This window comes from Peromyscus californicus, unplaced genomic scaffold, assembly GCF_007827085.1.
Source record: "Peromyscus californicus insignis strain IS unplaced genomic scaffold, ASM782708v3 Scaffold_3__1_contigs__length_106647218, whole genome shotgun sequence".
Taxonomy (NCBI): domain Eukaryota; kingdom Metazoa; phylum Chordata; class Mammalia; order Rodentia; family Cricetidae; genus Peromyscus; species Peromyscus californicus.
This window is the reverse complement of record NW_026294551.1, coordinates 35,477,835-35,503,975: the sequence shown is the minus strand read 5'-3', so window position 1 is coordinate 35,503,975 and position 26,141 is coordinate 35,477,835. Positions and strand designations below refer to the sequence as shown.

General features: G+C 40.4%; 1 protein-coding gene across 14 annotated transcripts in view; it reads left to right on the top strand.

Annotated features, from left to right (window-relative positions):
- The window catches only part of Trim37 (tripartite motif containing 37), a 153,772-nt gene that overhangs the window by 59,000 nt on the left and 68,631 nt on the right, over window positions 1-26,141 (top strand). For 13 of the 14 annotated variants that reach the window (XM_052758162.1, XM_052758161.1, XM_052758164.1 and 10 more), the window contains 7 exons: window positions 566-702; window positions 2,255-2,340; window positions 4,705-4,899; window positions 7,297-7,605; window positions 18,980-19,102; window positions 19,870-20,059; window positions 25,284-25,402. In XM_052758162.1, coding sequence (XP_052614122.1) covers window positions 566-702; window positions 2,255-2,340; window positions 4,705-4,899; window positions 7,297-7,605; window positions 18,980-19,102; window positions 19,870-20,059; window positions 25,284-25,402 — 1,159 coding nt within the window. The remainder of the gene's footprint in view (window positions 1-565; window positions 703-2,254; window positions 2,341-4,704; window positions 4,900-7,296; window positions 7,606-18,979; window positions 19,103-19,869; window positions 20,060-25,283; window positions 25,403-26,141) is intronic. The other variant, XR_008222455.1, reaches the window with a different exon arrangement.

Here is a 26,141-nt window from a genome sequence, read left to right as displayed (position 1 = left end):
GCAGGTGGGTGCAGGGCTATGAGGATGAAGAAACTTGGAAGGGATACTTAGGTGATAGATTGATAGATTTGGCCAAACTGGCTATGGGGTACAAAAATACTCTGTAACAAAGGATGACCTTGGATTTCTGGTTTTGTTGCTTTCTTACTTTCCCAAGCCTGAGATCACAACCATGCACAGTTATACATGGCTTTAAGATGTAACTTCGTGAGGAGAAATTATAGGAAGAATTATTCCTAGTTAGTTTGAGGACCTAGCTCAAATTGAAAACTATAAATCAATAGTGGTACCAGTCAGTAGGGTTGTGTAGCTTTTTTCTAGAGCACTTAGCAGTATAGACATAGGATCTGTGCTGGTAGATCTCTGCTTAATGTCCTAGATGGAATGACTAACTGAATAGAAATATTAAGAACAAAGATCTTGTTTTGCACTTGCTTAACATCCTAGCACTCAGGAGGCTGAAATAGGAAGATTGCATGAGTTTCAGACCAGCATGGGCTACATAATAAGACTTTTGACTCAGAATTTTAAAAAAGGAGTGAAAAGAAATGTTGCCTTGTTGTAGCATGAGCTCTCAGATGGAGATCTGGATCTTGATCTTGCTGGGGAAGATGAAGTGAATCACCTGGATGGCAGCAGCTCCTCTGCCAGTTCCACAGCAACAAGCAATACAGAAGAGAACGATATTGATGAAGAGACCATGTGAGTGTCCCGTGTGAGCACTTTAAGTAGGAATTTTTTGAAGCACTCTTTAGTGTGGAAATGTTCAGCACTTTTTTTTTTTTAAATACAACCTAAATATAAACTAGGCCTAAGCTAGGAGTTTTTATTCTTGCTTTATTTCTTTATTTAAAAAACCAAAAACTTTTTATTGGACAAGAGAGATACTCAATGGGTAAGAGCACTGGCTGCTCTCTCAAAGGACCTGGGTTCAATTCCCAGCTCCCACATGGCAGCTCACAACCGTCTGTGACTGCAATCTCAGGGACTCTGATGCTCTCTTCTAACCTCTGTGGGCACTAAGCACTCAAGAGGTACACCGACATATATACAGGCGAAACACTCATACACATAAAATAAGTACAATTGTTTTACAAATTAAAAAGAAAGTGTAAGTGTGTGTGTGTGTGTGTGTAACATAGGCATGTGGAAGTCAGAGTTCAACTTATGAGAGTTGGTCTTCTCCTTCCACTCTGGGTCCCAGGGATGGAATCAGATTCTCAGGCTGCACAGTCAATGATTTTTACTCACTGAGCTATACCATTGGCCCAAGCCTGGGCTTGCTGATCAGGCTAGACTGGCTGTTGTATGTTTTCTGATAGTGTTTTATTGCCCGCTTCTTTCCTTAGTGGGGAAAGAAACGCAAAATCAACCTCTGCTCTCTGAACCTAGACTCAGACAAAGGTATGCTTCTCTGTCCTGCTTTAGAAACTGAGCTAACTGGATGTTGGGAGAAAGTGCCTTAGCTCTTAGCTAGTCTTGTTAGCCCTGATGTCTCTGCTGGATGAGTAAAGCGTGGCAAGCATTATGTAAATGTGAGCATTCTCTGGATGCTTTCACCCAATAGACACTCTTCTGAATACAGGTCTGGATATAAGGGTGCAAGTCTTCTTGGCCACACATACCTGGCCTTTGGCATCAGGTTAGGTATTTGGAGACAGAATGAGAAATGCTGGTGGTGTCTTAATCCCTTCCAGCACATTGAAAGCATATACTCTTGGTTATATTAGTCTAGAGTGGAATTTCTTGGGGGCTGAATTAAGAGGGAAAGAAGATTAATCTTGGTGTAAGTACAATTTATGCTCACTCTTTTGGGGAGTGTGTGTTTTGAGACAGAGAGCCACTATGCAGGCTTGGCTGGCCTGGAACTCAATCTGTATGTAGTCCAGGCTGGCCTCAACTCAAAGAGATCCACCTCCACCTGCCTCTTCCTCTCGGTGTTGGAATTAAAGTTGTGTACCGCCATCCCCACCCTTATTCTCTTTCTTATTACCAGTATTAATACTTTTTAAAAAGTAGATGTTTCTTCATTTTATTTCTGTACCTTTAGGAATATTTCCAGGGTACTTCCCCCCCCCCTCTCTTTTTTTTAATGAGCTTTTTTTTTTACCTGCGTGTGTATGTCTTTGCGCCATATGCATGGCCTCAAGCACCTTTTACCTGTGAGCCATCTTACACAATACAGATATTAATTGCATTTCCTTTGTGAGAATTATGAGTTATTCTGAACATGATGGATTTTGTCTCTTCTCAGGTCTGGAGAAAATGATGTAGAATATAACAACATGGAGTTGGAAGAGGGAGAACTCATGGAAGATGCAGCTGCTGCAGGACCTCCAGGTATAGAGGCCAGGCTCCACAATTCATTCTGACTGTTGTAGTTTAGTGGAGGGTAACCACTGATGTAAATGGTTCATGGTATTAATGCAGTACTTAGGATATTGAAAAGAGTAACTAACATCTATCAAATATTCTTCTGTACCAGGCTTGTTATAAAGCACTGTTCTATACCATAATTATTTGTAAAATTCCGAGACAGATTTTTTAAAGTCCTCATTTATTTATTTGTTTATTCTGCTTCTTGGCATGAGATTTCATTATGTAACCTGATTCTCCTACCTTGACCTTTCAAGTGGTGGAATTATAGATGTAGACTACCACACCTGGCAAATTTTACGTTATAGTTACAGAAACAGGTGCACAGGTGATAAATGTATCATAGTAATGAAAAATGTTAAAAGAGAAATGGGTATGAAATATATAGAAGCATTCTGTACCTTTTCTGGTTTTTTTTTTTTTTTTTGAGACAGGGTTTCTCTGTGTAGCTTTGTGCCTTTCCTGGAACTTACTCTGTAGCCCAGACTGGCCTCTAACTCACAGAGATCCACCTGCCTCTGCTTCCCGAGTGCTGGGATTAAAGGCATGCACCACCACCTCTTTGCTACGTTTTCTATAATTCATACTTTTCTAAAAATTGAGAAAATGTTTCAGTGATTAGAAATAGAGTGGAATTGTGTACAGCATTCCCAAACCCCTGGGCCACCCAGTTGCACAGCAGCAAAATATTAAATCAGAGACCCTGTTTCAAAGTGCGTTTGTCTTCTGATCTCTATAACCTTATTATAGCATATACACACATATACTTAAACACAGACATGCACACACACGTGCACACACAGCAATACAACATTTCTAAAGCAAATTGACATTGATAAGGTTATGACTCAGAACATTTGTTCCTTTTTTATATTTTTGTTTTTTTGAGACAGGGTTTCATTACATGGTCTTGGATGGCCTGGAGTTCAGTATATAGAACAGGCTGGCCTTAATCTCACAGAAATCTGCCTGACTCTGCCTTTCAAGTGCTAGGATTAAGCCTTGACTTTGTTATGTATTTGTTGTTATTGTTTTAGTTTTGGTTTTTGAAACAGTGTTTTTCTGTGTAGTCCCAGCTAGCCTGCAACTTGTTATGTAGACCAGACTGGCCTTGAACTCACAGATGTCTCTGCCTGTCTCTGCCTCCCCATGTTGGGATTAAAGATGTGTGCCACCGCACCCAGCTTATTATGTAGTTTTTTGAGCATCTTGAATGAATATATATTTTATTATTTTTGTATATATGTATTTACAGGATTTCACTTTGTAGCCTAGGCCTGCCTAGAACTTAAGTAACCTAGACTGGCCTCCAACTCACAGCAGTTCTGGGTTGCAGCCTCTTGAATGCTGGGATTATAAGCATGAGCCACCACACCTGGCTCATGAAAAGATTCTTATTTTTCATCATGTTTTGGGATTCTTCAGTTATTTCTTGAGATAATTCTTTGCATTTTTTTCTTCTTTTGTGACTGACTCAGTTATGTGTTGCTACTTTTATGAGGGTCCCATGTATTTCTGAAACTCTGGTTTTTCTTTTGTGTTTTGTCTTTGTAAGAAATGCCAAATTAAAACCATAGTAAACCACTGCATATTGGCCATAATGGTTAACATATGCTTTTTAAATTGCTTTTTTTTTTTTTTTTGCGCAAGTTTTCATGTAGCCTGAGTTGGTTTTCAAATTGTTATGTAGCCAGAGATCGCTTTGAATTCCTAATCCTTTAACCTCCACCTCTTAGGTGCTAGGATTACAGGCATGTGTCACCAAACTTGATATGGTTGCTATTTTAAAACTGGCAGTACTAAACATTAAACATATGGAAAGATGGGAACTCTTTTACTTTCTCATGGGAATGAAAACTTTTACTTTCCTTGATCCTGTCCTGCACTGAGTTGTGTATCTTTTTTTTTTAGATTTATTTATTGTGTATACAGTGTTCTGCCTGCGTGTATGCCTGCAGGCTGGAAGAGGGCACCAGATCTCACTGTATATGGTTGTGAGCCACCATGTGGTTGCTGGGAATTAAACTCAAGACCTCTGGAAAAAGAACCAGTGCTCTTAACCTCTGAGACATCTCTCCAGCCCCCTGAGTTGTGTATCTTATATTATATACGTTTATGGTTGTGTGGTGCTTCAGAGGAGGTTGGTGATTACTCTTGAGTCTTAGTCATGGTTGTGATGTTCATTTGCTTGGCAGTATGGTTCCTCTGTGCTTTTCATTATGAACACAGTCTAAGACACAGATGTGCAGACAGGTCCTCGACCATTAGTTGGGATTTAATAAAACATGGACAGATACGTACAGTATGTTTTCTCTATTTCTTTTGTAGGTAGTAGCCACAGCTATGTGGGTGCCAGCAGCAGAATGTCAAGAAGAGCCCATTTATGCTCTGCCGCTACCAGTAGCTTATTAGACATTGATCCTTTAATCTTAATACATTTATTAGATCTTAAGGACCGGAGCAGTATGGAAAATCTGTGGGGCTTACAGCCTCGTCCGTCTACTTCACTTTTGCAGCCCACAGGTAAAATAATAATGTCTTTTCTTTTTCCTTTGGTTTTCTGGAAGAACTGTCAAATTTCTATCTGTGTGTCTCATCTGAGTATTGGAACACAGTATGTTTCTCTAACCAATCTACCACCCGTGCGTGCGTGCGTGCGTGCGTGTGTGCATGTATGTGTGTGCATGTGTGTATGCCTATGTGCACGCATGCTCTTGCACTTGGGATTGAACTCAGAATCTTGACATGCTAGGTGAGCTGTACCTATAGTTCTCCCCCTTCATTTCCCCTGTCATTGCTCAAGAGTTATGTCAAAAACAAATTTTAAATGCCTTTTAAATGGTTTTAGGCTAGGGTGTGTAGCTCAGAGGATAGTAATCACCCAGCACACACAGATCCCTGTTTGTGATCCCTAACACTTCAGAGACCAAAAGAAGAAATTTCTAATTATGCCCAGCTGATTGTTTGATCCATACAGAGAAGTACTGTTGTCTTCTTTGTGGATGGATTCAGTTTTTCAGGCTTGCCTTTCAAGGGGAAATGTGTCTAAGTTGAACATGGAAAAAAGTTTAATTATTCATTAAATGAAAAATGCATATCACTGCCATGGTGGCACATACCTGTTATCTCAGCATAATAAAGACTGAATCATGATGATTGCTCTGAGTTTAAGGTTAACCTAAGCTACATAGTGAGTTCAAGGCCAGCCTGGACTTTTATTGTGTGACCCATTTCAAGAAATCAAACAAGGACTGGTCATGGTAACACACATCTTTTATTCCAACAGTTGTGAGGCAGTGAGTCTGTGAGTTAAAGCCAAGCCTGGTCCATATACTGAGTTCCAGGCCAACCATAAGATACCTAGTGTAAGACACCCCCCTCCACACACACACACACACACAAATGAACATCAAAACCTGAGAAAATGTATATTAAAGTTAGTTAAAAGAAAAATAGTCTTTGTAGTAAGATAGAGATTTGTATAGTCCAGTCTAGGCTCTTTGATCTGAGATAGAGCTGTTTTTACACACAGTGATTTCCCATTAATGCTACAGTTTAAAACCCAGTTAGGGCTGTTAGTATAGCTCAGTGGTGATGTGCTTGTCTAGTATGTGCACTTGGGCACTTAGCTTCTCCCCCAGCCTCCCATTCCAGGGTTGGAAAAGCAGCATTTTTGTTGGAATGAATGCTTTCTACAACATCCTTGGTATGTAACAACACAGACTGACCTCTCCCTTACCTTTCTAAGTTGTAGTATTGGATCCAAACAGGGGTATAGACAGGGATTTTGGTGATACCTCAAAGCAGCAGAGCTCACTTTCTGAACAAAATCATAGAACCTCTGTGTAGAAAACAAAGCCTGAGCCACCTCAGTGGTCTGGAGGTGACAGCCAGAATCAGTTCCTCTTTTTCTTAGAGCATACTTTCTGAAAGTCTTGCCCCTTGGTTTGAAAGATTATCTTCAACTAGGTTCTAGAACAGTTGCTTTTCATTTGTGGTTCAAGTACATTTTGTGTGGAGGTTCACTTAAGTCAGTGGCTTTCTACCTTCCCAATGCTGCAACCCTTTAATACAGTTCCTCATGTTAGGGTGACCTCCGACCATAAAATTATTTTGTTGCTACTTCATAACTCTAACTTTGCTACTGTTATGTATCATAGTGTAAATATCTGATTTGCAGCATATCTGATATGCAACCCCCTAGAGGGTCACAACCCACAGGTTGAGAACCATTGGCTTAAATGATAATTGGTGGTATGTACAAAGTCCAAATGAAGCAGGTCAAATCTGGCTCTGTAATAAACATAATTGACATAACTTTAAGAGGAACAATTTTACAATTTGATTTATAAATAGATCTAATAGATAGGTAAAATAATGTTTTTTTAGGTATTGTATGCCATTGGAGAGGATATAGACTGTATTAACAGTAACATCTCTGTTCTGGAATGTTTAGTTTTCTATGGAAAATTCATAATGAAGCAGCCTGAGTTTTAAATCCAGTCAGCTAAAATAAGGATAACAGCAAGAAGGACATGGGGCAGATAATGAAAGGAAACAGCGAAGTCTTGGATCTAACTTTGGATCTAACCTGTGGGTTGTGACCCACATGTGTCAGATATCCTGTGTATCAGATATTTACATTAAAATTTATAACAGCAGCAAAATTATAGTTATAAAGTAGCAATGAAATGATTTTATGGTTGGGGTCACTACACCATGAGAAACTGTATTAAAGGGTCATAGCATTAGGAAGATTGAGAATTCCTGATGTAAGCCATCTCCTAGTCTCGATGCCTGTTCTTTGGTGATACCATGAAACGCTTTACTGCATTTGACACATTAAATTTGTGGGAACGAATGAGGTCATGAATATTAAAATTGATATGAACATGGTTTTTCACTTGCTTTCTTTTGAAGCATCATATTCTCGAAAAGATAAAGAGCAAAGGAAGCAGCAGGCAATGTGGCGAGTGCCCTCTGACCTAAAGATGTTGAAAAGACTCAAAACTCAAATGGCTGAAGTTCGGTGTATGAAGAGTGATGTGAAGACCACACTGTCTGATATAAAAGGCACTGGTGTTGCTTCTGGAGACATACAGACAAACCTTTTTTGTGCTGACCAGGCAGCTCTGGCTACCTGTGGACCTGAAAATTCTGGTAGATTACAGGATTTGGGAATGGAGCTCCTAGCAAAGTCCTCAGTCGCTGGCTGTTACATACGCAACCGTAAGTGAAGAAGTTCCCGTAGTGTAATTTCTCCCATGTGCTTTGTGAAACCACATGACTGGTTGTTTTCACTTAACAGTCTATCAGTATCTATGTTCTAAAGATTTAAATTAAAATGATATATTTTTGTGTATGGATATTTTGCCAGAAGGTGTGCCTGTGTAACATGTATGTGCCTGGTGCCCACAGAGGCCAGAAAGAGTGTCTTGAATCCCCTGGACCTGGACTTTTAGATTGTTGTGGCCAACTGTATGGGTGCTAGGACTTGAACCCAGGTCCTCTGCAAAAGTAGTAAGCGCTCTTAACCACTGAGCCATCTCTCCCACCCTTCTTATGAGTTAAAATAGCCTTTTTCTCTCCATCCAAAATTGAGTGACATTTTTCTTTTGTAAGGAATTTGTGTGTGTGTGTGGGGGGGGAATGTACAACATGGTGCACTTCAGGAGGTAAGATGGTAACTGTGGAGTCAGTTCTCTCCTTCCACATGTGGATCCCAGGGTTGAACTCATGTCGTCAAGCTTTAAAATGGTGAGTGCCTTTACCAGCTGAACCACCTTTCTAGTCTATTCTAATATTTTCCTTTATATGATGGAACTATAGTTGGACTTTCTTTGTGCTACTAGCTCCCAAATACTGACACAGAGACTTATTATTAATTATGAAAGCTTGGCCTTAGCTTAGACTTGTTCCCAAGTAGCTCTTAAAACTTAAATTAACCCATTTCTATTAGTCTACATTCTGCCACTTGGCTCATTACCTCTCCTCAGTACCATGCGTCCTACTTCCTCCGTGTCTGGCTGGTGAATTCCACCGCTATACTTCCTGGAGTTGCTCTCTCCTTGAAAATCCTACCTATCCTCTCCTGCCTAGCTATTGGCCATTGAGCTCCTTAATAAACCAATTAGAAGGTGCCTTGGCAGAGGCACATCTTCACAGTGTACAAAAAGATTATCCAACAACTCGGAACTAAGGATTTTTGATTGCTAAGTCAGTGCTTAGCATTAAAGGACACTTCATTATCCTTATAGATCCTGTATTGTAATGATAAGAATCAGGCAGTAAGGTATGTAAATAAATGAGTGAAAATAATTTTAATGAATACTTACTACTGTGAAACAGTAGATAAAGAATGTCTTATTTTTTGGGGGTAGTCAGAGAAAGTCTCTGTAAAGAAGATATTTGAACTGAACCCTTCAAATGCCTTGGGGAATCAGTGTTCTGTATAAACAGGACAGAAGTGCAAATTCACTGGCACAAGATTCACTTTGAAGGATTGAAGGGAGACTAGCTTGAGTGGGTATGGTGAATAAGGCAGGGCAGACTGAGAGATGAAGTCATAGATAACAGGGATTAACTCGAGATCTGATAAGACTTCAGTAAGGAGTTTGAGCTGTTTATTTGTTCAGAAAGCTGCATTGTGGAGGAAGATTTAATACCAACCACTAGAGTAGCTGGTGTGAATTTAGTAGTGTAATCTGGAGCTAAAGCCCTCAGTAGGTAGACTTGCTCATAGCCTGGCAGCCCTCTTGGACTGAGTTTCCCATCCTGAGTATGTAACTAATACTGTTGTGGATGCAAAAAGAAAAGTTACTCTGTTACATACAATGCATGTCTTAGGCCAATAGGATTCAGTTCTTTGTCACAATTTTAGTTATAAAAGGCTGAATAGTTGAAAGACAGAAAGGGAGGATATTTTTTGGCCTAAGCAACTTAGTGAGAGTGCTGTCTTTCACTGAGCAGCAGTTCATAGCCAAATGTGCTAGTGTGTGTAGGTGACCCTAATCCTAGCACTTCAGGAAGCGGGAGCAGGAGATCCCGAGTTTAAGGATGGTTTGAGCTGTGTGCCAGAGTCCCAGGCCAAGAGGGGTGATGGACAGATCCAAGGCAGCAGACGACAGTCCATCATCCCAGGACACCTGTCTACCTCAGAAGCACCCTTCCCTAACCCCCCCCCCCCCCAGAGTCAACCGACACCCACCAAGTCAGCTGGAAGCAGTTTTTTTGGGAGAAACGATGCCCCTATTTCTGTTCACCCCCTTTTTTTATAATCAAAACGTCTGGAATGTTAGGATTCTGCCACTCCAGCTATATGACCACACATGTGCAGTTCAGTAGCTAAGCAGGGGGTCTTACATCTTACGCCATCAGTGCGCTGCATGATTGCACAAATGCACACAGTGCGGTCACGCAATTAGTGCATGCGTGGCATAGCTCCATAAGCCCACATGCGCATGTGCAGGAGAATCCTTAAAAAGTCCGTCACAGACTCCTCCCCTCTCTTCTGCTCTCTCCTCCTACCATAGGCCTGGTCACTCTCTTCTGCCCCCCTCCACAATAAAGCTCTGATACTGAGTTTTATCGTGCCTTGTGACCTTTCTCGCACAGTAACAGTGCCACTTATTATTTAAAACCAACATTCCTGCCTCTGCTGGGTTTAAAGGCGTGCGCCACCATACCCGACAGTGTTGGTGATTTTTTTTTTTTTATTTTATTTTACAATACAATTCAGTTCTACATATCAGCCACGGATTCCCTTGTTCTCCCCTCTCCCGCCCCTCTCCCCTTCTCCCCGGCCCACCCCCCATTCCCACCTCCTCCAGGGTTGGTGATTTTAATGGAGAAGAGAAGTCTTGGCAATGAGGCACTAATCAGACATTTAGAGGTCTGGTGAAGAAAAGGGATTGAGAGGCTGACAATGGAAATTGAAAAAAAACCATTAAAACAAGTGAAAAACTAGATGGTATATTTCCAAAACTGGGGCTGGAGAGATGACTCAGTGGTGAGGAGCACTAGCTGTACTTCCAGAGTACATGTTCAATTCCATGTTCAATTTCCAGCACCTGTATGGCAGCTCACAATTGTCTGTAACTCCTGTTCCAGGGGATCTGACACCTTCATACAGACATACATGCAAGCAAAACACCAATCAATTATTCATAAAATAAAAATAAATTATTTTAAAAAATTTTAAGAAAACATTCTAAAAAGAAGTGTTACCACCTATGCTTTATACTTTTGAGAAGTATCAAAAGTGTGGAAGAGCACACCAGTTATATATGAGATGAGAAAACAAAGCTTTCTTTAAAAAGTTACATGTGAACTAAAGAATGTGGGGCTGTGTGAACTGAGCAAGAGTTTGGTATTGGGCACTGCCTATGTGTGTTCATTTTCCAAGTCATACATGCTATGAAAAAGGTATGTTAAATAATGGTAAAGTATATATAATGTAAAATTTGACATTTTAACCTTTAGTTGAGGAAGCATATGTGTTAAAATTTTTGGCAAAGTGTACATAAACTAAAATTACTGTTTCAGTCTTACAATTGAGCAGCATTAGCACTTTGGCATTGTTGTGCTGTGCGTCCCTCACAACCATCCATCTCCAAGAGGTTTTCCTCACTCTAAAACTGCATCCATTTATCGGCAATCCCTCATTTCTCTACTCCTGGGGCCTGGGGATTGTTGCTCTCTGCTTTCTGCCTCTGAATATCTCTTTTAGGTATCACATACAATTGGAATTGTTGCAGCATTTGACATTTGGGGGTTTTGTTTGGCTTCTTTATTTTGTGTGTCTCCAAGGGTTCATCCATATGATGGCATCTTGCAGAACTTCTTTCTTCCCAATGGCAGAATTGTGCTGTATTGTATATAGAGAACACATTTTGTTTATCTATTCATTAATCCTTTGGACAATTGCATTGTTTGTATCTTTTGTCTCTAAACATACATATCTTTCTTTTCAAGCCCCCTTTTAAAACTCAGTGGCATTGCTAGATTATTCTATCCTTAGATTTTGGGGCCAGGTTTTGGGGGGACATGCTTTGCTATTTTCTGTAGCAGACACACACACACGCACACATACATATATATATTTGTTTTGTTTTTTGTTTTTCAAGATAGGGTTTCTCTGTGTAGTTTTGGTGCTTGTCCTGGATCTCACTCCATAGACCAGGCCAGCCTGGAACTCACAGAGATCCACCTGGCTCTGCCTCCCGAGTGCTGGGATTAAAGGCGTGCGCCATCACCACTTTTAACAGTGTACAGGTTCCAGTTCTCTAGATGTTCACCAGGACTTATTATTTTCTGTTTTTTTTCTTTTTCTTTTCTTTCTTTTTTGAACTAGCCTTCCCAGTTAGCATAGAAATAGGATCTTGTTGTAATTTTCTTTTGTATTCATTTTCAAGATAGACTTTTGCTATGCAGCCCAGACTGGCCTCAAACTCCTGACTGATCCTTCTGCCTTAGCTTACCCAGTCCAGGGATTACAGTTATATACTGTAAGTGGAAGTTTCTGTCCCACCAGCAACTCCCAAATACCCAGCATCTGCTTCCCAAATTACCACACAGAGGCTTATATTAATTATAAATGCTAGGCTGATAGCTAAGGCTTATTACTAATGATCTCTTATACAGCTTAAAATAACCCATGCTTTTTATCTATGTTTAGCCACATGGCTTGGTACCTTTTCTCAGTACGATATTCTCATGTAGCTTCCTCTGGATTTGGCTGGTAACTCCTGACTCTGTCCTTCCTCTTGCCAGCATTCTTAGTTTAGTTGCCCCACCTATACTTTCTGTCTGGCTACTGGTCAATCAGCATTTTATTAAACCAATTCAAGTGACAAATCTTTACAGTGTACAGGAGGATTATTCCACAGCATTTCCCCCTTTTTGTCTAATTAAAAGGAAGGTTTTTAATTTTAATATAGTAAGATTATATACAACAAAGTTATTAAGTAAGAAGTACAGTGATACTATCTAATCCATTTGCATTGGCAAAGTTAGAGAAAATACATATTTATCTTATCTTGGTGAGTCTAGTTTTGTATCTAACTTACCTTCTATTAAAACTAAGGAAAACTATAATTATATCTATCTAGTCTTCAACTCCATCAAAGACCCCAGAAGGGTAAAATGTTACCTAATGACAAGGACATCAGGCTGCCTGGACAGTCACCCAAAGTTCCTTTGCAATGTTGGGACATCCAACTCTGGCCTACAGTCTTAGCATTTCTGACAGACTTTCCTGTGAAGCAGGATTTTTGAAGGACTATCTCACTTGGTCTTGGCAAAGGTCTACTGGTCCAGTTTGGACAGTAACTGTCAGCAATTGAGGCAGGGGCAGTTTCTTTGCCCACATGGCTAGCTTTTGTCACAAAGAAAACCATCATCCATGGGGCTGGAGAGATGGCTCAGAGGTTAAGAACACCAGCTGCTCTTCCAGAGGTCCTGAGTTCAATTCCCAGCACCCACATGGTGGCTCACAACCATCTGTAATGAGATCTGGCTCCCTCTTCTGGCCTTCAGGGATACATGCAAACAGAATACTGTATACATAATAAATAAATAAATCTTAAAAAAAAAAAAAAAAGAAAACCATCATCCTCTTTGAAGTAATTGGTGCTGCCAGGAGCAGGTTTGTCTCACTGTTGAGAAAAGTCTAAGTTCTCAAAACATTTTAAATGCCATATTCTGTAGATCTTTGAAGTGTTTGAAGATTGCCTGTTTATCTGAAATACATCTCTGTATGACCTTGAAAACCTAACTAACATTAGTATAAGTTTACTATTATAGATGACTATTAATCTGTATTTCTTAATTATATTACTTTTTTTTTTTTTTTTTTTTTTTTTTTTTTTTTTTTTTTTTTTTTTGGTTTTTCGAGGCAGGGTTTCTCTGTGTAGCTTTGCACCTTCCCTGGAACTTGCTTTGGAGACCAGGCTGGCCTCGAACTCACAGAGATCCGCCTGGCTCTGCCTCCCGAGTACTGGGATTAAAGGCATGCGCCACCACCGCCCGGCTATATTACATTTTTAAATGAGCTGCATAAACATAATACCCTAAACAAGAGTAGAAATATACATACAGTATAACAAAATTCACTTTAAATTTGTATCAATAAACCAAAATTCATACCAATGTAAAAATGTAAGATTAATAGTTGTATTTTTTTGTTAAAGTAGATTCAATAATCTACCCTTTAATCCTATTATTTCTATATCTTCATTTTCTTTTTACAACAAGATCCCTGAATCTAATCTTCTTTGTTCAGTTTTTTTTTCTATTCCCGATAACAACTTGTAACCAACCCTCTAAACAATGACAAATACCCATAATTTATTTTTGAGAATATGGGCATAGTCCTCTAGCTTACTTCCTGTTGATTGGGGGCTCTGGTAATCCTTGGGGGACCCAGAGAAAATTCATAAGTCTTGGCTGGAGTAGTCTGTGAAGCGGGCTCATCTCAGCCAGCAGCCTTGAAGCTGTTTGGGATGTAGAACTCAGAGGAAACTGCAACAGAGGCACTCTGAAACATTGGATTATCTGGGTGATCCATTCCCTTTGCAATTTTTTAGGGGGTCTTCCTCCATCAAACCTCATTTTTCTTAACCCAGAATGAATCCAGAGCCTCTCATTTCCTGTGGAAGTAAAAGCATAACCTCTTCTCCAGTGTAACATATCTTTTGACTTGAATTTTGAAGTCAAGGCATTTTCAAAATAAATAGGTTGGATTAATCCAGTAACATTTATAATCAAATGTCTCTTAGCAGCTGTTGCTCCTTCCTCAGCAGTCAAACAATTCAAAGACAACACAAGAGCATACAGTATCCAGACTGTGTATTTTCCATCTTTATGTGGCTTTTTTTTTCATATTACTTTACTCCCTTTTTAAGGACTTCATTATTTTAAAACTATATATATATATATATATAGTTTTAAGATTTATTTATTTATTATGCATCAGTGTTCTGCCTGCATGTATACCTGCAGGCCAGAAGAGGGCACCAGATATTACAGATGGTTGTAAACCATCATGTGGTTGCTGGGAATTGAACTCAGGACCTCTGGAAGACAGCCAGTGCTCTTACCCGTTGAGCCATCTCTCCAGCCCAAAACTATATATATATTTTTTTATGATTGTCTATAGCTTCTCTTTACTCTCCCAAGCCTATGCTTCTTTTTAAACACACTGTAAACCCTTTAGAGGGTTTTGTTTGTTTGTTTGTTTTTATTCCTACCACTGCTACCAAGTAGCATGAAGCTTGCCACGCACAAACCCCATTCAAGTGCTTTGTAGCAAGACCTCTCAAAAGAGCTGACCATGCTGACAGGAACTAGTAACTCACATCTTAAAGGAGCCATGCTTCTGCTTGCTGTTAGCAAACAGAACCCACTGAGAAAAAGTAATTACCTAGAAGCTGTTCTTGACTCCATTCTTGTGTGTCTAGAATCCTATTTTAATCGTTGTCAGATTTTATGTGGAAATTTCGGCCCCACGTTAAGTGCCATATATAAGCTGAAGTTTCTGTTCCGCCAGCAACTCCCAAATACCCAGCATCTGCTTCCCAAATTACCACACAGAGCCTTATGTTAATTATAAATGCTTGGCTGGTAGCTCAAGCTTATTACTTAAATTATCCCGTAATTCCTATCTATGTTTAGCCACATGGCCTGGTACCTTTTCTCAATACGATATTCTCATCTTGCTTCCTCTGCATCCGGCCGGCAACTCCTGACTCCGTCCTTCTTTCCCTAGCATTTTGAGTTTTGTAACCCTGCCTATGTGTCCTGCCTGGCTACTGGCCAATCAGCATTTTATTAAAACAATCTGAGTGACAAATCTTTACAGTGTATAAGAGGATTATTCTACAGCAATATACCATAATGCCAGACCAAATGAGGTCTTTTTATATGTGTTTTTTCACCATCTTCCATATACTTTCAAGCTTCATGCATGTTAAATTATGAGTTAATAACAATGCATTCTTTTTGCTAAAGATATTTTGTTATATAGTGCACATGCTATTCATCCACTATCAGTTGATATATAACACATTTGCATTTTTTTTTTGGTTGTGAGCCTAGCCTTTAACGGCTGAGCCATCTCTCCAGCCCCACATTTGCACTTTTTAACTGTGATCAGTGATGTTACTATGAACATGTATTATGTTATCATGTAGATAATACTTTATTTTGAGTGTACACTTAGAAGTGGACTTGCTGGGCTAAATGGAAAAACCATTTTTAACTTTTCGAGGAATTGCCACAGTGTCATACTATTTTCAAAACCTGCAGAATTTTGTACTTCTGCCAGTCATGATTTCAGCTTTTCCATGTTGGCTGTAACGCTTGCTCTTGTCCCTCTTTGTTGGGAGCCCTTGATGGTCAGAGGTTGCAGTCTGTCATGGCTTGGCAGGTCTCTCAAAAGCTCAGTAACATCAGGGACTCCCTCCCCAGTGAGACTTGATGGTCTTTGCTTGCTCTTACCTCAAGAATGTCCCTATGCCTGGAGGACTGACCTTATCTGAAAGCTATCTCTAAGTCTTGATGCCTGATTTATCTCTAGTATGACCTTGGCTCAGTTTCCTGCTAGAAGCTTTCCCCCTGCTGTACCTATGGTAATTACGACTTGTACTAGGAGCTTTACTATAGCACCCTGTGCCACATATGAAACCTTATGATAAAAGCAGCCACCTAATGTAAATTAGGGTTTGTCCCTAGGCTCCCTAATCTTATATATATATTTTCTAATCTTATATATTTTCTATAGTCTGGAATAAAGTTGAACTGATTCAATGAAATCATCTCCCAGGGGGCTGTCTCCATTGTATCCACAGCCAACCCAACCCTGCTCTCCACTTCAGCTCCCTCCCTCCTTGCAGACCTACAATCCCTGAGGAAGGAGAACCACACCTTTTTATGTTGCCAATTGAATTGTCTTGGCACCCTTGTTAAAGTCAGAGCATAAGTGTGAAATGTTTATGGATTCTCAATTTTGATAGTCTGTCCATATGCTGGTACCATCCAATTGTTTTTGGGTTGTTTTTTTTTTTTTGTGTGTGTGTGTGTGTGTGTGTTTTTCGGGCGGTGGTGGTGGTGGTGGTGGTGGTAGGGTATAGCAGTGTTGACTGTGGGGCTCATATATCCTAGTTCTACCTACAGCATGTTCCTGTGCTCATTCCCCAGACAACCACCTTTGTTTGAGACTGGATCTCACTCTATAAACCAGGCTGGCCTGGAGCTCACTGTGCAGGGCATTCAGGCTGCCCTTGAAGTTAGGGCATTCCTCCTGTCTCAGCTTCCTCAGTGCTAGGATTTGAGGTATGCCACACTGCAACACTGCCCCTCTGCGCTTACTTGCTCTTGTCTTTTCTTTTTCCTTGTTTTTGAGGTAGCATTAGAGGTTTTAAGAGATTCACATTGATGCTAAGCCCTGGAGCTGTCAGGAGAGCGGCCATGCCCACTTAGTCCTGACTACAGAGCTGAGGATCAGTGGTAGGCTGTGAGCCCAAGGCTCTGGAGTCATCCCTGGTGGTGGGTATGGGAGGCAGTCTTCTGTTCGAGATTGCTTTTGCTGTTCTAGATCCCTTACATTTTCATAGAAATTTTAGGAACCTGTTATTATTATGTACATTTACTTAGGGAAGGAGTTTGTGGAGGTCAGAGGACAATTTAAAGGAGTTGTTTCTCTCCTCTCACGCTGTATGTTCCAGGGGTTGAACTCAGGCTGTCAGAGTTGGCCACAGTGCCTGAACCATCTTGCCAGACTCTAGATAATGATGTTTTTTTTGTTTTTTTTTTTTTTTGTTTGTTTGTTTGTTTTTTGGTTTTTCAAGACAGGGTTTCTCTGTGTAGCTTTGCGCCTTTCCTGGAACTCACTTGGCAGTCCAGGCTGGCCTCGAACTCACAGAGATCCACCTGCCTCTGCCTCCCTAGTGCTGGGATTAAAGGCGTGCGCCACCACCGCCCGGCTCTTTTTTGGTTTTTTGACACAGGGTTTCTCTGTGTAGCTTTGTGCCTTTCCTGGAACTCACCCTGTAGCCCAGGCTGGCCTCGAACTCACAGAGATCTGCCTGCCTCTGCCTCCCGAGTGCTGGGATTAAAGGCGTGCGCCACCACTGCCCGGCTAGATAATGATTTTTTAAACAACAACAATTAAAAAAGGCATTTTTATATAGATTGTGTTAAATCTGTAGATTAATTTTGGAAGTGTTACTTTAAGAATATTGTCTCAGTCTGAACACAAAACTGCCATTCATGCTGTCCTTATTTTCTTTCTGTAATGGATGGCAGTTTTGATATGCAAATCTCATTAAATCTGTTTCTGAATACAATGTCTTTTTGATGTTGTGAAAGAAATAGATTTCTTTTTTATGTTATAAACTTTATTATAAAAAACTTACAAATGAAAACATCAAGAGTTATGAGAGGATATAAACTAATTTTAAAGTTCTAATTCTGTCATAGATTTCTGGTTTTAGTGGTAAGATAAGTGCACGAAATGTGTTCAATACTGAAAGTATAAAGTTTAACTCGAGGCTCCACAGGTTCCCTCTTCTAAATGTACAGGACTTCACTGAGTTGTATAGTCTTTGGGGCTGCTTAATTCTGGGGTGTGTTGTTTGTGATAGGAATAGTTTTTAAAGTTTATCTTGAAATTTTGTAATTTTTATCATGGTCTTCGTTAGGACAAAGTCAAACTTGCTAGTCCTGTCGTCAATAAATCTGTTGTGCTTTTCTGTTTGTCTTGGTTTGGTTTTTTGAGACAGAGTCTCACATAACCTAGGCTGGCTCTGAATTCACAATCTCTCTGCTTCTTGCTGTCTTTTTATTATTTATTGTTTTGTAATTTCTTGAGTATGCCTGCACGGCTGATTAGTCCTTGCTGTGGTGGTGATACTACTATCCCATCCTGTGTCATATCCCCTCCCTCGTCCCCGTCCTGTCCCCGCCTCCCCCCCCCCCCCCTTTATTTTAGGCTATATGTTTTGTTGTTGCTACTACTTTGGTTATAATTTATTTGGTCACAAATATTTTGAAGTAATTATAATTATGATGTTTCAAATTCAGCATTAATTATCCCTTTGATCTAATCAAGCCCAATTTCCAGTTGTTTAGATTATAGCTGTAGTTCTCAGCCTGTGGGTCATGACCACTTTGGAGGTCTAATGTCAGATATTTACATTACAATTCCTAACAGTAGCAAAATTACAGTTATGAAGTAGCAATGAAATAATTTTATGATTGGGGGTCACCACAACATGAGGAATTACTGAAGGGTTGCAGCCTTAGGAAGGTTGAGAACCACTGTATTAGAGGGTTACATTTTTGTTTACACTTCATTGTCTTAATACAACTTTCTAAAAATGAGATTATAGTTAATCTTATTAAGATTCTATTTCACAAGCAACAAAATAGAATTATTTTTGTCACAGAATGCTAAATAAACTCAGGACCACAGAGCGCCCTGTTATTTTGGACATTGTAGACAGAAAACCATCCACGTGTAGTGAGGGTTAGACATTTCTCTGACTATATTGTGAGTTATGTGACATTTTACCATATTCAGAAATGCTTCTAAATGTTTTTGCAGCCATAAATAAGAAGAATTCACCCAAGTCAGCTCGGGCCATAGCAGGCAGTCTGTCACTCCGAAGAGCTATGGACTCTGGAGAAAACAGCCTTTCAAAGGGAGACTGCCAGACTTTGTCTGAAGGTAAATTTGGGGTATTTGTAATACAGTTTTACTGGGCACATGCTTGGGAATTGATGTGTTGTAGCTTTAACCTTGAAAGCCACCAAAGAGTCTAAAATTATAGTTCAACTTCTGATTTTGTGGGACCTTTTATTGTTTATTTTTCACGAGTTTGTTTTTTTTCTTTTGTCTTATTTTTGGATTTAAATTATATATTTATCTGTATTTGATAAGATACAAAGATTAATTATATATTTATCTGTATTTGAGAAAGTTTTAACTCTTGATTTTTCTGTCTCAGCCTCCCTAGTTCTGGGATTGCCGACATGTACCTCTGGGCTCCAGTATTTGAAGTTTCTTGATCTCAAATCAGAACAGTGTTTCCAACTAGATTTTCTGGACTTGTCAATTTTTAAGTAATTAGTCAAAAAGATTGGGAGATATATATATATATGAAGTTTTTCGTAGTTCAAAATGTACATATAGTAGGCTGGAAAGATGGCTCATGGCTTAGAGCACTTTTTTGTTCGTGCAGAGGACCTGGGTTTGATTACCAACACCCACATGGTGACTCACAACCATCTGTAATTCTACTTCCAGGGGATCTGATGCCCTCTTCTGGCCTCCATGCCCTCTTCTGGCCTCCATTAACACAGGCACACACGTGCACATTCATACATGCAGACAAAACTACTCTTACATTTAAAATTAAGAAAATTATGCAAATAAAGTAACTTTCTACACTAAGAGACTTTCATGTTTATTGTCTTCTCCCTTCTTTCCTGAAGGCTCCCCAGGAAGCTCTCAATCTGGGAGCAGACACAGCTCTCCCCGAGCCCTGACACATGGCATCATTGGGGATATTCTGCCCAAAAGTGAAGATCGACAATGCAAAGTTTTGGATTCTGAAGCTGTGGTGGTTGCAGTTTTCAATGGCTTACCTACTGTTGAGAAAAGAAGGAAAATGGTCGCCTTGGGGTAAGTAATACTCTTTCATTGTTTGGAACTTGATGTCTACATTATAATGAACAAAATTATTTCTACTTTGGTAGTGTTTGAGGTGTGCATTAAGTTTTTTATTGCATTAAAATGTCACTCTGTTTGAAAATGATGTCATTCTGTGGCACTCTGGCACTCTGCTCTCTCTAGCCCACCCTCAACCCCTGCCTGTGACAGTAGTCCTCCTGCTGAGTGCTCTTTTACAGACATGAGCCAGCACCGCTATCTAGGTAGAGTTTTCCTGCCTGGCCCACAGTCAGGGCAAATCTCTCTCACCTGCCAGTCCCACAGCCGTCAGACCCGACCAAGTAAACACAGAGACTTGTATTGGTTTCAAACTGTATGGCCATGGCAGGCTTCTTGCTAACTGTTCTTTCAGCTTAAATTAATCCATTTTTATAAATCTATACCTTGCCACATGGCTCGTGGCTTACCGGTATCTTCACATTCTGTTTCTCATCGTGGCGGCTGGCAGCGTCTCTCTGACTCAGCCTTCCACTTCCCAGCTTTATTCTCCTCCTTGTCCCGCCTACACTTCCTGCCTAGCCAATGGCCAATCAGTGTTTTAATTATTGACTAATCAGCAACACATTTGACATACAGAACATCCCACAGCACTTCCCCCCTTTTTTTTAAAAAAAAAAAAAGGAAGGTTTTAACCTTAAAGTAAAATTACATATAATTTGGGAATTTGGGCGTAGCTTCTCTTACTACTTCCTGCTGGAGGGGGGCGCTGTATCTTATGGGGATACAAAGAAAATTTTAGGATCATGGAAAAGTCCATGAGGGTGTATCGTCTGAGCCAGTTGCCTTCAAACCATTCTGGATGTTGGATCATCTGGGCCATGGTGTCATCGGAGACTTTTCAGGGGGTCTTGGCTGGTCAAACCTGATGTATCTTAATCTGGAACAAATCCATAGCCTCTGGCTTTCTGTGGGAACAAAAGCAGAGTCTCCTTTCCAAAGTAACATATCCTTATATTCAAATTTTGAAGTCAAGATACCTTTAAAATATACATTTTGGCGTAACTCAACAGCTTTTATAATGAAATGTTTTTCTGCAGTTAAAAGTCCCAAAGACAACACAATGCAGATTCTCTGTGTAATATCCATTTTTACGTGGCTTATTTTTTATACTACCTTTACTGTCTCTTTAAAGACTTTATTTTTTAAAACTATGTATTTATTTCTATAACTCTATATATCATCTTTTTTGTCTCTTTCAAGCCTACGTATCTTTTACACACATTGTAAACTATTACATCTGAATCTGTCTTATTGTGAATCTATTGCCTTAAACTGCAGCAGCTGTGGCTGCTGGATCCACCCACCTCAGCTTCCCAACATGGCCATGGTTTACCGCCAGCTCTGGGAGCTATCGGGGGTCTATGCTTTTAGCCAAGCAGCGTGTAGCCCAGAAACCTCCCCTTTTGCTCTGCACCAGCAAAGGCTAAATCCACTATGCAGCTCAAAGTGCCACTTGCAAAGGCCTCATTCCCGCCATAGGCAGGTCGAGCACGCACGCTAGGAACCCACCAGTAGCTCAAACCAGCAGCTGCCGCTCATTTGAGAGAGACAATTAGGAACTGTTTTTAGCTCCGTTTTAGAATCTTTTCTCAGGTTTTTAGGTGGAAACTCTTGCCCCACGTTGGGCGCCATTTGTAGGTAGAGTTTTCCTGCCTGGCCCACAGTCAGGGCAAATCTCTCTCACCTGCCAGTCCCACAGCCGTCAGACCCGACCAAGTAAACACAGAGACTTGTATTGGTTTCAAACTGTATGGCCATGGCAGGCTTCTTGCTAACTGTTCTTTCAGCTTAAATTAATCCATTTTTATAAATCTATACCTTGCCACATGGCTCGTGGCTTACCGGTATCTTCACATTCTGTTTCTCATCGTGGCGGCTGGCAGCGTCTCTCTGACTCAGCCTTCCACTTCCCAGCTTTATTCTCCTCCTTGTCCCGCCTACACTTCCTGCCTAGCCAATGGCCAATCAGTGTTTTAATTATTGACTAATCAGCAACACATTTGACATACAGAACATCCCACAGCACCGCTAGCTTAGGGTTCTTTTTCACTGACAGCAGGAAAACTTGAGCAGCCTTTGCCTTGGGAGATGTGTGTGTACTTGAACTTTACATTTTGCCTTGTTTTAATCTGTTGTGCATCCTTCCAGAGTGCATGTGCTTGGTCATGTGTCATAAGTGAGTCACAGGTTTGTGTGGAGTAAAGTACTTCCAGTAATTGTATTGAGTATTATTGTTATTTTTGTTTATTTGTTTTGAGAGTGGGTCTCATATAGCACAGGCTAGATCTTCAGCTCTTGATCCTCCTGACTTAGCCTCCCAAGTGCTGGGATTATAAGCATTAGCCACATGCCTGGGTTCATTTCCTGTTTTTAAAACACTGCTTTGATCTCACTCATTTTTTATCTTTTGAAATCATTCTCTAAAATGCTAGTTTGGAATTTCCAGAAAAGTTAAATGGTGATTGGCATCTTTATCTTTATCTTTATTCAAAACCCATCATGTCAATTAAATTTACAACCATTCCAAAAAAGTGATTAAAGAATGTATTGTCAGCCGGGTGGTGGTGGCGCACGCCTTTAATCCCAGCACTCAGGGGAGGCAGAGACAGGCGGGATCTCTGTGAGTTCGAGGCCAGCCTGGGCTGCAGAGTGAGTTCCAGGAAAGGCGCAAAGCTACACAGAGAAACCTTGTCTCGAAAAACAAACAAACAAACAAAAAAGAATATATTGTCTATGGATGTGTTAGTTGAGCCATCAATATTCATCTGCTGATCTGTTACATAAACATTAAATATGTTTCTAATTTAAATAATGGAATAGTTTTCCATGGAGACTTTGGAAAGGTCTTTATAGGAAGACCAGCACCTTATGTTTGGCTCATTACCAAATCCAGAAGGACAGACAGAGGTTTAATTTTGTTTTTAACTCAGGGTTCAACAGTAGAAAAGAAAATCACTAGAGAGCCTGGCATGGTGGTGAACTCTTGTATCACAGCTACTGAGGAAACTGAGGGCCAGAGGATTGAACGTTGGGGATCTGCGTGGGCAACCTTGCAAGATCCTGGCTCAAAATAAAATTTTCAAAATTGCCTAGAGATACAGCTCAATGGTAGAGCATGTCTTAGCATGTACATTGCCATTATCATGGTTCAGTCCCTAGTATGGGGGGAGGAGAGGGGGCGTCTAGGGGAGGGGCAATTAGGAAACTTACCTTCCCTATCACCTAGCCTGATATACACATTTCTTTCAAGTTAAAGATACAACTAGCTTGCTTTCTTTTATTTATTTTACTTTCAAAAATATTTATATGTGTAGACATTTTGTCTGCATGTATGTCTGGTGCCCATGGAGGCCAGAAGAGAGTGTTGGATTCCCAGAACTAGAGTCACAGACATTTGTAAGTTGCCATATGGATGCTAGGAATCAAACCTGGGTCTTCAAGTAGCCAGTGCTTTCAAACACTGGTCTATCTCTCTGTCTCCTAGCTTTCATATTTAATTTATTATAGAGGTATCTGTATCATTTAATCATAAACATTATACACACACACACACATATGGAACCTAAAACTTTGTGTAAAAGTTCAAAGTTCTTTCACAGCAGTTGAATTATCTACACAAGATTGGGCCCATCAACACCTTGTCATGGAAGTGGGAGGTACAGACTGTGGCCACCCGCCCACCCCCACCCCCACTCCCTCAAGTTTAAAAATAGTTCATAGTTGATGAGGAAGAGAAAGAGTCTTCCGTAGTAAGGTGCCCATACTCTGAACAAACAAACCCTTACCCATGCTGCTATAAGCAACCTTAATGAAATTCATTGCTTTCCCAAAAAGGAAAAAATAAAAGACATTAAAGTAGAAGGTGAATGTCTTAATTACTATTCTATTGCTATAACTAGACACTATGACCAAGGCAACTCTTATAAAATGAAAGCATTTAATTGGGAGCTTGCTTAGAGTTTCAGAGGGTTAGTCCATGCTCACCGTGGTGGGACACACACAGGCATGATGCTGGAGCAGTAGCTGAGAGCTCACATCTGATCCTCAAGCTACAGGAGAGACAGAGACAGGCAGACAGAGACAGAGACTGGGCCTGGTGTGAGATTTTAAACCTCCTCCAACAGAGCCACACTTGCTCCTAATCCTTCCCAAACTGTTCCACTAACAGAGCCACACTTGCTCCTAATCCTTCCAAACTGTTCCACTAACAGAGCCACACTTGCTCCTAATCCTTCCCAAACTGTTCCACTAACAGAGCCACACTTGCTCCTAATCCTTCCCAAACTGTTCCACTAACAGAGCCACACTTGCTCCTAATCTTTCCCAAACTGTTCCACTAACGGGGGACCAAGCCTTTGAGGGGCCATTCTCATTCAAACCACCACAATGAGCTAGTTAGGAGTACAGTGTCAGCCTGCTTCATATGGATGCTTTCCTGCTTGTGACTTTTCTTCCTCCTTGCTTCATTTGTAGTAATAAGGCAAAAAAGTAAATAATAATTAAGGAGTTCCCAGTGAAAATGGGAAAAACAGTAAGTGGAAATTGTTTCTATCTCTGCCCTCACTTAGCCCTGCTGCTCTCAGCTTTTCATATATGCTGTGCCTTCTCTGTTGTTATGTATATTAAGCAATGTGACTGTCTTCACCAGTAGTATACCTTGATTTCTTACTAATGCTTCTCTCAGCCTTTCAACAATAGTGTTTATATCTATTTTAATTGATAGTGATTGACAAACCATTTTAAGAAATAGCAGAGAGATCCTGCATACTTTGTCTTTGTCCCCTACTGATAACATTTTGCAAAACTATCCACACATTTTCATAAACAGGATTTGGTAATCTGCCATTTCATAACCTTTTATTCTGAATCTTTTTTTTTTTTTTTTTTTTTTTTTTTGGTTTTTCGAGACAGGGTTTCTCTGTGTAGCTTTGCGCCTTTCCTGGAACTCACTTGGTAGCCCAGGCTGGCCTCGAACTCACAGAGATCCGCCTGGCTCTGCCTCCCGAGTGCTGGGATTAAAGGCGTGCGCCACCACCGCCCAGCTTTATTCTGAATCTTAAGTGAAATTTTAAAAAATGGAAATTTAGTACAATACACAATTAGAAAGGAAAAAAAGAAAATAGAGATTATTGTGTCACTTATTAGACATTTGAAAATATGTTTTTCCCTCTTTGAGGGCTAACACAAAAGGAGGTCGCCTGGAAGGAATTCAGATGGCAGATTTGGAAAGTCATTCGGAAGCTGGGGAGTTACAGCCCGCACTGCCTGAAGGAGCATCAGCTGCCCCCGAGGAAGGTGAGGAGTGACAAGAACAGTCAGAGGGTCATTGAGCAGGAGACACCGAGTTCTCAGTGACTGTAATAGTGGGAAGTGATTGCTTAGTAAAAACATCCCAGAAATGTAACAGACATCTTTGAACACCCAATTAATTGGCCACTTTTTATGACTTACAAGGACATTGTATACAGAGAACAGCAAAGATGGGTTAAGTTACTGCACAAAAGGTCTGTCTTGGGTGGGCGTGGTGGGACACGTCAATAATCCCAATGGAGGCAGGAATGGCCAGATCTCTCTGAGGTACAGGCCAAACAGGTCTACATATCGAGTTAGTCCAGTTAGGGCTGCATAGTGAGACCTTCACTGTTTTGTTTTTGTTTTTTAAAAATAAGTTTGGGTGTGGTGGCGCACGCCTTTAATCCCAGCACTTGGGATGCAGAGGCAAGTGGATCTCTCTGAGTTTGAGGCCAACCTGGTCTACATAGTTCTAGAACTGCCAGGGCTATATAGAGACCCTGTCTCAAAAAAAAAAAAAAAAAAAAAGAAGAAGAAGAAAAAAAATGACCAAAAGAAAAGAAAGGAAGGAAGGGGGAAGAAAAGAGGACAGAGAACATACCTTACTCCAGAACTGCAGATAGTTCATCTACTTATTCAGTAATGTACACCTACTTGCCAATCACTGAATTTTGACTAACAACCGAGACACAATATTATAGGAGACATGTGCCCCCTAAACAGCTGATTAGGGGATAGATAA